Source organism: Equus asinus, chromosome 5, assembly GCF_041296235.1.
Source record: "Equus asinus isolate D_3611 breed Donkey chromosome 5, EquAss-T2T_v2, whole genome shotgun sequence".
Taxonomy (NCBI): domain Eukaryota; kingdom Metazoa; phylum Chordata; class Mammalia; order Perissodactyla; family Equidae; genus Equus; species Equus asinus.
Window position 1 is genome coordinate 102,429,185 of NC_091794.1, and position 13,203 is coordinate 102,442,387.

General features: G+C 48.1%; 1 protein-coding gene across 2 annotated transcripts in view; it reads right to left on the reverse strand.

The window, feature by feature from the left end:
- The window catches only part of PLEKHM2 (pleckstrin homology and RUN domain containing M2), a 37,410-nt gene that overhangs the window by 13,309 nt on the left and 10,898 nt on the right, over positions 1–13,203 (reverse strand). For both annotated transcript variants that reach the window (XM_070510985.1, XM_014836225.3), the window contains exons 2-6: positions 3,094–3,200; positions 2,606–2,715; positions 1,929–2,028; positions 1,244–1,331; positions 132–318 (exon numbers count right to left, since the gene is read on the reverse strand). In XM_070510985.1, the coding sequence (XP_070367086.1) occupies positions 132–318; positions 1,244–1,331; positions 1,929–2,028; positions 2,606–2,715; positions 3,094–3,200 (592 nt within the window). The remainder of the gene's footprint in view (positions 1–131; positions 319–1,243; positions 1,332–1,928; positions 2,029–2,605; positions 2,716–3,093; positions 3,201–13,203) is intronic.

Genomic DNA, 13,203 nt, shown 5'->3' on the forward strand with positions numbered 1-13,203 from the left:
CCAGTCCTGTTTAACTTCACATTTCAACCACCAGGCCAAAAGCAGCCAAGAAGGACGTCACTCAGCCAGGCTGAAGAGGCTGCAGAATCAGCTTCAGAGGCTGGGCCCCCTTCTGCCCTGGGGCCACTTACCCTCACTAGATGGGGCAATTGCACTGTCATCCCACTCCAGGTTGGTGGAAGTGACAGAGTTGAAGGAGTTGAGCGACAGGCTGTCCGAGCCGTGGACCGAGCTGGGGAGGCGGTCTTCAAAGTCCAGCAGGTACTGGGGTTTGTAGTAGTCAGGCATGTAGGGCGCCAAGTCTAAGTAAGGGGCATCCTGAGGAGAGAGGGGAAAAGGCAGGTTTGGGTGGCGGGAGGCCTGGGTTGGGCCCCAAAACATGGCTTTCCACAGACGACAGAGTCCAGGATTGGGAACCACGGACCTGCCTGTCATACCCTCCCATGTTAGTTTTTCTTTGGGAAATCAACGGGCTTAAGGTACTAAATTCATAAATAAGCTCCTAAAAAGAGTAATGTGAATGGCTGTCGCTCCTAAAGCTGTGGACGTGAGGCCGACAGAGGACAGAACCCAACTATGACTTCTAACCCCTCCTCAACGTCTTTTACTATTAGAGTCCTTCATTTTCTCCAATTTCTACTACTTTTCAGTGGCCAAGTTCCTTTTACATCTGGGTTGACCGAGTAGGGACCCGGGAAGGTGATTCAACTAGGATGGGGCAGCTGCAGGCACCCTGATGAGCCGAGTCCGAGAGGCGCTTGGGAGCCTCCTTAGCTCTTTCTGGGCCGCATCCTATTTCTCTAGCGCGTGAGAGTGGGGGAGGCCAGAGAATGTGAAGAGGGAGGCCAGGAAGCATGGAGCTGACGACACCTCCAGGATCCCGGGAGGCACAGGGATGAATCTGCCTTGTCCCTCTCAAACACTCATGTCCTAAACATGAAGGAGAACTTCAGTGCTAAAATACTCCAGGCACTGTGGCTTTTCTCCAAGATGGGACAGAGAGACAGGAAGGAGTCACCCGAACCAGGAATTCTGGCCTTCAATAAGCCATGAGAGAATCACCTCCATTCCACTCAATTCCACTGTTCAGACCCTGAACCCTTCCCTCACCTAAACAAACAAGGGGTTGCTCAGGCTCAGCCACAGACAACAGGCTCCCTGAGAGGGACCTGAAAAATGAAATTGTGTTCCCGCGCTACCCACTCCTCTGCCCCCATAAGCAGCGGGAGCCAGGGTGTCTCACCAGATCCAGGTCGAATCGAATGAACTCCAGCCCAGACACCAAGGTCAGGAATAGAGTCAGGTGATCATGGCTGCAGACCAGGGCATTCCTGTAAGACACAAGAAGGGACGATGGTGGTTCTGGGTCTGGTTACCAGCTTGGCCCTACCTCACTAACAAGCCAGCTGTGTTGAAATTTGACATGCGACATCCCCACACCCTGGAGGACACCCAGCTTGAGGCAGTCTGCACCCATGCCTTTCTAGCGTTCTCCCACTGGGTTTGGAGCCACACAGCACTTTATTGCCAGTGTCTTCAGATATGGGGCCTGCAGCATAAGGCTCCTCTGGCTCTCAGCAGCTGCTATAAATACTCTTGCAGCAACCCCATCTATAAATACTCTTGCAGCAACTCCAGCAAAGGTTGAGCATTCTCTTCAGGTCTGAGACCCGGGTAGAGGATCAGGCAGAGGCAGGGCACCAAAATGCTACAGAGGAGACCAGCTGGAATGCCAGTTCTCCTGGCGACAGCCATCAGAGGCCAGGCTCTACTGGTTCTTTGGCCCTCACTGACATGTCCTCAGTATGCAATGCCAGGCGAGGCCTCTGGTGTGGCATACTGTGGTGTCTGGATGTGCCAAGAGTCTTTGGGACGAGGCTCAAGGAGGGCTCTGGGGCCACGTGCGGGAGACCACTGTGGACACTCACTTGACGTAGTACTTATGCAGCAGACCCAGGTTCTCCTGGAACAGCCGCAAGTAGCTCTCCAGAGAGTTCTCGTTGAGGGCCAGGTACAGCCAGGCCCGGCCTGCAAATGAAGGGCGGGAGTAACTGGCAGGAAGGCCTGTCGGGGTGCTGGCTTTTTTGGCCAAGCAAGGGCAGAAAGGAAAGAAAGAGTGGCTGAGGGACCAAGCACTCCCACAGACTTCTCTCTTGTTGGAGTGCCATGACCCCCGAAATCTTTTTTTTCCCTGTCAGAGCAAAGCCTGTAGCTGGCCAGGAAACGCTGATAAAGAGGGCAGATTGCAAACGTTGGAGGGGTTGAGAAATGCAAGGATTTCCCACTGATCCTGTAGGCTAACACTGCTCCTAGCTCAGGAAGAGAAGCGAGACTCCTCATTATGTGCTCGGGCTGGGATTCGATAGGAGTCCAGTTCTCTTCAGAGTCTCACTCTCCTTCACCCCATCCATGACGCGCCAACAAACTGCCATATGCAGGGAGAAGAGAGGCCGCATGGACAGCAACAGCATTTTAATACCCACTGCCACCGGACACTGCAAGGTAATCGGCCTCCCAGGGCTGACCCTGAGGCCACACCTGAGTCTCGAGATACCCACAGGGAGGGTGGAGCTGGTCCCTTCCCAGTCAACCTGGTACTACTCACTGCGCCCCAGGTTGGTGGCCACATGCTGCAGCACCTCGATCTGTTTGACGGCCTCTCTCCGAGTGAAATGCACCACGAGCACCCAGTAGCCAGATGAGAGGTCCTGCAGTCTGAGAAAATAGGACAAGAGCTGCTATGACCTAAGCGGAGCTGCCTGGGAAGCTGCAGTCAGCTGGTCCACCAGCCTTTGCATTAGTAGTAAGCTTAGGGCTGAAAGCAATGGATTCCCAGGGAGACGCATGGGCAATAACCATCATTTCATCTGTTGCTAATTCTTTCCCCAGTCATTCCTGCCTGCTCAGAGATGATTTACTGGGATAATGACAGACAGCCTGAGGCCCACTGGAGTGAGACAAGTCTCCTTCTGCCGAGAGAAAGAAGAAATAAAAGGCAGACAAGGCTAAGGACTTCTCTCTGGAGGCTCCTCACGGCCTTGGCCGTGCCCTGTTCTGCCCTACAGTCTTCCCCAGAAACTCTCTCCGCCTTACCCGTACAGCAGGGCGTGGTCCAGGTGCTCACACAGACGCTGCAGCACCTTATCGTGGTTCCGGATGGCAGGGGTCTCATCTTCACATGCAGCAAAGTAGCTCTGCAACTGAAAGGGGAAAAAAAATGAGGAAAAATCCGCCCCCCCGCCAAATTAGAAATGGATAAAGAGGAGGGCTGCAGAAGTTCCGGAATCAAAGAGGGAGCTGAGAAACCAGTCAAATGATGTATTCGCGTTGACCAACAGAGAGGCCTACCTCAGACTGTCGGCAGCAGCTGCTCATCTTGTATCGGGGGTTCCGGGGGCAAAGGCTGTATCCTGGAGCCCAGACCCCAAGGGACACTCAGTAAGTGCTTTGTACGATGACAACTTGATGCTGGCGAGGGATTCACAGTCTGTGTGTAGGTCTCAGGCGGTACCAGGCTTCGAGCCAGGGCCACCGAGCTACACAACTCCAGGGGCACTACATATAGTGTTGTCTATATAAATGAACCCCCAGTGCCCAGTTTAAATGGCCCCTGGCCCTGGAGTTGGGCAGCACAGGGGCCCTGCTGGGAGCTGCTCCTCTGCACAAACTAAGGGCTGATGGACTGGAGCACGTGCTCCAATGGCCTTCTTGCCAGAGGCTGACAGGGGACACTGGATTTGCCTGAGGAACCTGATGAGGCTCGATATGGATCTGGGTGCATGCCAGGCTCTTGTCAAGCCCTACACGAAGAAGGCCACTGTTCCCAAGCGGGAGTGATAAAAAGAGAATTGGACCGTAGGCACTGAGCAAACCCCACCAGGCTGAGGAAGGTGAGGGCAGCTCCATCCGCTTGGTTAAGGCTAAGACAGCCCAGAGGCTTGGACTGAGTTCTCCACAACCGCAGTTAGGAGGCAGGAGCCCCTTTCAAGGAAAGCTCTAGGAGAAAAGTTTTTCCAACTTCATTTTAGCCATACTCTGCTCTGCTGTTGCCCTTGTAATGGCCAGAAGGGGGGAGAACACAAAAAAAGAGCACTCGGCCCTGGACACTCATCTCAGGTTTAAGCTCTTGGCGCTGGACAAACGTGTTCTCAAGTGTTTTCTGGAAGCAGTGGTAGAGACGGCAGCAGCAGGCAAGACACATCAACCACGCCAACAAGCACGCGCTCTTGGTGAGAGGCCAACCACTGAGCCCCCACAACAAAAATAGCCGCTCTTCTCTGCGGCCCAGGGTGAGTCCAGCAGCCCTGCTGGCCGAGGACAGACCTCAGTTCTGCGGGGTTGGCCCTCCCTCCTGAGAGGCAGGCAAAACAGAGCCCCAGGAGGAAAGGTTTCCAGAACTGAAAGAAAGAGCAACGAGCTTGCGAAAACTGCATGACCCCCTCTCAGCAATGGCTGAAAGTGGTCTCGAACACTTTAGGACTGAGAAACACAATGTCGGTGTCCGGTTTTTTTTAAATGTCAAAATCTGAGCAAATCTGAGATCAGAGAGTCTTAGATGTTAGAGCTAGAAGGATCTTTAGAGATCTAGTGCAACTCTCTTATTAAAAAAGCAAAACAGGGGCCGGCCCTGTGGCCGAGCGGTTAAGTTTGCATGCTTGGCTTCAGCGACCCAGGGTTTCACCATTCTGATCCTGGGTATGGACATGGCATCACTCATCAGGCCATGCTGAGGCGGCGTCCCACGTGCCACAACTAGAAGGACCCACAACTAAAAATATACAACTGTGTACCGGGAGGCTTTGGGGAGAAAAAGGAAAAAAATAAAATCTTTAAAAAGCAAAATAGAGGGGCAGTCCCCGTAGCTGAGTGGTTAAGTTCACGTGCTGCACTGCAGGCGGCCCAGTGTTTCGTTGGTTCGAATCCTGGGTGTAGACATGGCACTGCTCATCAAACCACGCTGAGGCAGCATCCCACATGCCACAACTAGAAGGACCCACAACAAAGAATATACAACTATGTACTGGGGAGCTTTGGGGAGAAAAAGGAAAAAAATAAAATCTTAAAAAAAATGAAAAAATAAAAAGCAAAATAGAGGATTATTCATCTTCTTGATTATAAAAGTAGCCATACCCATCATAACACTTGAAAAACATGGAAAAGTTTAAAAATTTTATTTGTTTTTGAACAGAGAAGGCGGCTAAGCCCCACAGAAGTTAAGTTCTTCACTAGGATTTTTAGCTAAGTGAGGGAGCCATGGCTGGAACTCAGACTCCTTTCTTAGGTCAAGATACCTTAAAAAAAATTATTCCCAAAACAATATTAGGTTATCATAAAAATTCAAGCAACAGGGGCCGGCCTGGTGGCACAGTGGTTAAGTTCATGCGCCTCGCTTTGGCAGCCAGGGCTTCGCAGGTTCGGATCCTGAGTGCAGACCTGTGCATCGCTTATCAAGCCATGCTGTGGCAGGTGTCCCACATATAAAGTAGAGGAAGATGGGCATGGATGTTAGCTCAGGGCCAGTCTACCTCAAAAAAAAAAAAAAAAAAAAATTCAAGCAACATGAAAGTGCGTATAAACACCTCCTGTTCCCCACTGTCAGGAGCTTGTGTGTGTATATCCTAACTCTTTTCCTGCATGGAGACTTGAAAAAAATGTGAAATAGATCATGCTATATTCATTGTTCTGAAACTTGCTTTTTCTTAACTCAGCAATATATCAAATGTATATTTCTTTTCTTTTTTTTTAAAGATTGGCACCTGAGCTAATAACTGTTGCCAATCTTCTCTTTTTTTTTTCCTTTTCTGCTTTTTCTCCCCAAATCCCCCAGTACACAGGTGTACATCCTAGTTGTGGGTCCTTCTAGTTGTGGCATGTGGGATGCCGCCTCAACGTGGCCTGACGTCTGCGCCCAGGATGAGAGAACCAGTGAAACTCCAGGCCACCAAAGTGGAGTGCATGAACTTAACCACTTGGTCCCAGGGCCAGCCCCTCGAATGTGTATTTCCACATCATTACACACAGATCCACTCTATTCTTTTTCATAGTCACTCTTTATTTTAACCATTGTTAGATATGGCTATTGTCTCCAGTTCTTTGATATTGCACACAATATTACAATAAACACCCATGGATCCCTGTTAATTATTTCAAATTGTATTTTTCTGATCACTAATGTAGTTGAACATCCTTATGTCATTTGTATTTCTTTTTCTGTTTATTGCCTATTCATAACTTCTGCCCAATTTTCTCCAGCTAGGCTGCTTGTCTTTTTCTTATTGGTCTGTTCCAGTTCTTGGTTTGTTAAGGATTTAAACCTGTTTGTCACTATGTATTAGTTTTTTTGCCCAGTGTCAACTGACATTTAAATTTTGCTTATGGTGTTATTTTTTCCTATTGAGAAATTTTTATTTTTTATGTAGTCAAATCTGTCTTTTCCTTCATAGTTTCCCATTTTTCCCATCCTAATATTACAAAAGTACCTTTATTTTTCTATAGTTTTAGGACTTTTTTGGTTTCTTTTTAAATGTTTAGATCTTTACTTTCCTCTATTGCATGCGGTAAGGACCCAGCTTTATTATTTTCTGGATGGATAAGCCATTTTCCACATTTATTATGGCTTCTTACTGATCTGTGGTTTAATGCCAGCTTTCCAAACTATTTTGTTTAACTGGCCCATTGTCTATTCCCGTGACAGTCCCCTACTTTTAATTATTTTCCCTTTAGTCATCATTTTGACATGGGCAGAACAAGTCCACTCCATCCCCTAACAATTCTTTTTCAAAACTATTTTGACTATTCTGGCACATTGTTTTAGAATCAAATTTCTTTCTCGATTTGGAGTAGAATTATACTGAACCCAGAGGTTATTTGGGGGAAGAAATGGTCTCTCTTTGCAATACTGAGTCTTCCCATGCAGGAATATGCATTTATTTTCCATTTATGCGGGTCTTTTTATATCCTTTGGTAAGTTTTACAGCTTTCTTTAGATAGGTCTTGCACATTTATTTCAAGGTGGGTTGCATACGTACACTTGGCATTATGAGTTAGGGAACAGTCTGCAACCAGGAAACAATTTCGGCAGAAAGTATAGTGAAAAGAGTGTACAACGTGGTGGTAAAGAGCGATGGCTCTGGGCAGGAAGCATGGGTCCAAAGCCTGGCTCTGCCACCATATAGTTGGCAAAGCACTTAACCCTCCATCCCCTCATTTTTTCTCATCTGTAAAATGAGTTAAAAAGATTCTTTAGAGCTGAGCTGTCCAATACAGAAGCCACCAGCTACATGTGTCTATTTAAATTAATTTAAATTAGGGGCCGGCCTGGTGGTGCAGCGGTTAAGTTCGCACGTTCCGCTTCTCGGCGGCCAGGGGTTCACCGCTTCAGATCCCAGGTGTGGACATGGTACCGCTTGGCAAATGCCATGCTGTGGTAGGCGTCCCACGTATAAAGTAGAGGAAGGTGGGCACAGATGTTAGCTCAGGGCCAGTCTTCCTCAGCAAAAAGAGGAGGATTGGCAGTAGTTAGCTCAGGGTTAATCTTCCTCAAAAAAAAAATTAATTTAAATTAAACAAAATTAAAAGTTCAGTTCCTCAGTTGTACTAGCCACATTTCAAATGCTCAATAACCACATGTGGCTAGTGGCTACTGTGTTGGACAGTGTGGATATAGAACATTTCCATCACTGCAGAAAGTTCTATTGGACAGTGCTGGTTTAGAAGATCAAATGATATAAAGCATGCAAAAGGCTTAGCATAGATCCTGGTAAGCAGCAAGTGCTCAGTGAACATTAGCCAAGACTATTAAGAATAATGAACCTGTAGGGCCGGCCCTGTGGTATCGCGGTTAAGTTTGGTGCACTCCACTTCGGCAGCCTGAGTTCACGGATTTGGATCCCTGGAGCAGACCTACACCACTCGTCAGCCACGCTGGGGCAATGACCCACATACAAAATGGAGGAAGACTGGCATAGATGTTAGCTCAAGGCGAATCTTTCTCACCAAAAAAAAAAAAGAATAATGAACTCATATTCTTAGTCACACCAATGACGCAGCACTTGGCTAAACCTAAGCACAGGTGCCAAGAAGACAGGATCATGTCCTCTGCTCCCAAGAGCTCCTGTTCTGTCACTAGTCCACTAGCAGCTGATCCGAGAGCCTGCTCCTTAACCACTCTCCCACAGCAGGTTTATAAAGATTTTCCATTGCCTCAGAGGACGAGGAGATCTTGAATCCATGCTACAAGTCAGCATAGTCTTTGAGAGGAGCAGGAAGAAGGCAGTGTCTATGAATCAGTGACAGAAGAACTGAGCAGCTCTGCCAACAGCTTGAGCTCATCCTTAGGAGTTGGTGAGCAAAGCACAACACGCAGGTAAACAGCAGAGGTATTCCCCTGTGCCTGGAGAGGCAGCAGCCGGTAGCCACTTGCTGCAGCAGTTAAGATCAGCAGGCTCTCAAAGAGCAGGGAGTGGGAGGGAAGCAAACACTGAATAAAGGAGGGCCACTCAGCAACAGAACTAATGGACTGGGTGTAATGAACACAACTCAGCCCGGAAGCACAATTACTAACCTTTGTTCCAAATTACTCTTCGGTTACACAGAGCACACGCTGGTGGAGCTAATACCTGCCATAGTTAGAGCCGTCATTTATTGAGTGCTTATTATGCACACTGGGAAGGCGGCAGAAGGGTCAAGGGTGTGGACTGTGGGCTCAGACAACTTGGATTTGAATGTGGACTCTGCTACTCGTTCACTGTGTGACCTTGGGCAAGTTACTTCACCTTGCTAAACTCGGTTTCCTCATCTGTAAAATGAGCTTAGTAATAGTACCCACCCCATAGGTTGTTGTGAGGGTTCAGATAATACTTATACTGTATTTATCAAAGTGCATGATACCCTGGAAACACTTAATAAATGTTAGCTGCTATGACAATGACCATGATGCACTTTACAAACACTATTTAATTTAGTCATCACAGCAACCCCATAAAGTAGGTCACAGAGCTGCTAAGTGGCAGAGCCAGATTTTAAATCCAGGTCTTTCCGTCTAACCTGGGTTCAAGATCCCTGAATGATAATGCATATAAATGTTATACACTCTGTTCTAATGTTTTGTAGGAGAGCCCACAAAAGAGAAATGTAGTCCCCTCTTTTTTAAGTCCCGAGAACTAAAAAGCCCTGGTGGGTACGAGCTCAGTGTCTTCTGCAGTTCTGCTTCTTGGAAGATGGAGTGAAGAGAAAAGCCAGTGTGGCTTCTTTCAGAAGAAAGCTTGCCTATTGCTCTCTTCACCCTTCTGCCCCATGGTGGCATATTCCCAGTAGTCAGGAAGTGTATTGTTTGGTTCACACAAGCGACAGTTGTTCCAGGAGGAGCTTTCCCCACTTCTGGAAGGAATTCATCCTACTGATCAGATTGCCGACAGTTTTCAGTGTTTCCTTTCTGTCCGTGCAGATTTGGGAAGAAGTTGGAAAAATTTCAGAATTTTCCAGAATTTGAGACTCAAATTTCAGAATTTGAGTCTACAGCAGGGGTTGGCTAACTATGGCCAGTGGGTCTGCCTCCTATTTTTGTACATAAAGTTTTATTGGGACACTGCCACACCCATTTGTTTTTGTATTACGTACAGCAGCTTTCACACCATGATGGCAGAGCTGAGTAGATGTGACAGAGCCTGTATGGCCTTCAGAACCTAAAATGTTTACTGTCTGGCCCTCTACAGAAAAAGTCTGCCGACCTCTGGTCTAGAGCCTTGAGCAGAGGTGGCAAGGAATGCACGCCTGTGACAGGCTGGGCTGGGAGCTGTCTTGTGCCCAAAGCTCAGCTGAACAGTGGCCAGAAGGGGAGCCTCAAGCCTTGAAGATGCACATAGAAATATTTACTGAGCACCCACTATGTACATATCGGATACTATTCTTATACGGAAGTCTTTGTCCTTGTAAAACTTACATTCTGGTGGCAGACAGAGATAAACTATGTGCAAATATAATATAGTGCCAGGGAGTAATAATGCTATAAAAAAAAATAAAGCAGGAATCGGGTGTCTGTTATAAATACAAGGTCAAAGAAGATCTCACTGAGGAAACGACTATTGAAGCATCTAAGGGAAGAGCATTCTAGTTAGACGGCCTGCAGGTACAAAGGTCCTAAGGCAGCGGCAACGGTAAGGAAATTTGGTGTGGCTGGAGCTCGGGGAGTGAGGATGTGAATGATATGAGATGAAATCAGAGGACAGCCAAGGGCCACATCACGAGCAGCTGTACAGGCCATGGTAAGGACTTTGTATTTCATTACCAGTTTGATGGGAAGGTATTGGAAGGTTGAAAACAGGGAAGTAACATAATTCAATATATATGTCCCAAGGCTGCTACAGCTTCTGCGTGGTGGATGTACAGCCTGTGGGAGGCTGTGGTGGAGGCAGAGGGAGTGGCTGGCAGGCTTTCACCAGTGCGGACGGATAATGGAGGGTTGGAGCTGGCTCTAGTGGTGGAAGCGAGAAAGGAGAGATTCGAGATCTATTCTGAAGGTGGTGCCCCAGGGATTTACTGGTGGATTTGATGTGGGGCCTGAGAGAAAGGAAGGTACCAAGAATGATTCTAAGGTTTTTGGTCTGAGCAACGGAACGGCGGTGCCATTTCCAGATCAGGTGGAGTTCTGCTCTGGCCGTGATAAGTTCAAAATTCCTATCAGAGATCTAAGTGGAGGTGTCAAGGAGACACTTGCATAAATGGGGCTGGAGTTCAGGGAGAGCCCAGCGCTATCAGCCTTTAGATGGTGTTTAAAGCTGTGGAATTGGACAAGATCACCTTGGGAGTGCAGAAAGAGGAGCGTGTGAGTACTGAGCCAGGGCACTCCAATGTTAGACCAGGGGTCCTCACGCAATCTGCACAACAGAACCCCTTGGGCAACTGGAGGAAAATAACAAGGCCCTGGGGCCTCCGCAGATCAACTACAGCAGAAACTCTGGAGGTGGGGCCCAGGAACCAGCATTTCTTTTTAACACTCCCCAGGAATTTCTAATGCCCAGCCAGGGCTGAAGACCACTACTTTAGACTGAGAAGGCACAGCCCGTGAGGCAGGTGGAAAATCTGGACAGTGTGTGCTCCAGAAACCAAGTGAAGGAAGTTTCTAAAGGGAGGGAATGATCAATTCATGGGGGTCACATTCCCACTTAAAGGGAGGTGCTGCGACCCTTGATAAAAGCAATTCAAGTGAAGAAGTAGGGACGAAAGCCAGATAAGAGTTTGTCAAAGGGAGTTGAAGCTTATTTGATCCTGTTTCAAGCTAACAAGGTTCTTTTTGTTTTTTGGGGTTTTTTTTTTGAGGAAGATTAGCCCTGAGCTAACATCTGCTGCCAATTCTCCTCTTTTTGCTGAGGAAGACTGGCCCTGAGCTAACATCTGTGCCCATCTTCCTCTACTTTATACATGGGACGCCTACCACAGTGTGGCGTGCCAAGTGGTGCCATGTCCGCACCCAGATCCAAACCGGCAAACCCCGGGGCCACCGAGAAGCAGAACGTGCGCACTTAATCACTGTGCCACCGGGCTGGCCCCCAAACAAGGTATTTTTAAAGTGAGATTGATGAGGCAATTGGAACTTGAAGCCTTACTAGATATTTGATGATTTGAGGAAAGCTTATTAAATTTTTTAAGGTGTAATAGTGGTATTGGGTTATGTGAGAAAAGAATCCTCAGCTTGGAGCAATGTTTACTGAAAAAAGTATGGATCTGGGACCTGCTTCCAAATAACAGAGGGCTGGGGGATGGGGTATAGTGGACACAAGACAGCCCATGACATGTAAGGGCTGTACCTGGGGCTTCTGTATACTAGACTGCCTAATTTTGGTTAGGAGAGAGAGAGAGGAGAACAGGAAGAAGGGAAGGAAGAAAGGAGGGAAAGAAATAAGGGAGGAAAGAAGGGAGGGAGGAAGGAAGAAAGAAAAAAGAGGAGATGGCAATACAGAAAACTCCTTTGACCAGTTTTGCCAAAAGGGAGGCAAGAGAATGGGGGTGGAGTAAAGGAGTCAAGTCCTTGAACAGGAAAGCCAGGATGGGATCCACAGCCACAGGGGAGGGTGGCCACAGATGGGAGCCCAGACGCAGGTGGGCTGGTGTGCTTGATGGTGGGAGGATGAAAAAGTTCTCTTCAGAAGAAAATTTAAAAATAAGCAAGGTCAGCTGAGAATGAAGAGAGGGATTAAGATTTAAAGTAATTTCTTTTTTCTCTTTTCTGTTTTTTTAGGAAGATCAGCCCTGAGCTAACATCCGCTGGCAATCCTCCTCTTTTTGCTGAGGAAGATTGGCCCTGAGCTGACACCTGTACTCATCTTCCTCTACTTTACATGTGGGACGGCTGCCACAGCATGGCTTGATAGCGGTGTGTAGGTCTGTGCCTAGGATCCAGGCCGCCAAAGCGGAGTGCGCGAACTTAACCGATTCACCACCAGGCCGGCCCCTAATTTTTCTTTTTAAGCTGTGGTTTCCCTAAAGTTCTTTAACTCAGGCCTCGTCTCAAAGGCATGTTCCCAGAGCACACCCTGGACTGGCTAAGCTCCTCTTCTTTGCCAGCTCCTGATGCCCTGGATGCGATCCGGCAGCAAGGCTGAGAAGAACTGGGCTCAGCCTGCCCCGGAGTCTCCCAAAGCCAGGAGGGCGGTGCTCCCTGCTGAGCACTCTGGGAAGACTGGCCATCACGAGACTGTGCCAGACCCCGTGGCTGTGGGGAAATGTGGGTGGCACACTCCAACAAGCCAAGAAATGCCTGACTCAGAGCATTTTAATTAGGGTTAGTCCCACTCTCTGTTCTGAGCTGCCACAGCCCGGCCCTCTGTCTTGTCTCTCTCTCACAGACACATAAGCACAAAACAATTTCTAGTTCTATGGTTGGTACCAAGAAATCCTTCCAGAGTTGGTCCCTAATAGGTAACTCAAAGGGAGCTGTGAAAGATTATAAGTGGCCAAATGAAAACAGGATGGTTACAAGTGACCTCCTTTCTTTCTCCCAAAGAAGCTGTGATGCTGCTCAGCAAACAGATGGGAGATCTGGAATTCAAATCTGCTACCTACTCACAGGCTGAATTGGGGGGTGTCCCCCCACTCCTATATTTACGGAGCAGGATAAAAATCCCTGCACCAGCAATGGCAGCAGAGTCTGCAAGGCTGGACAGACAGGGCTCACTGCTGGGCCGGCTCCACTCCTGCTCGGCACAC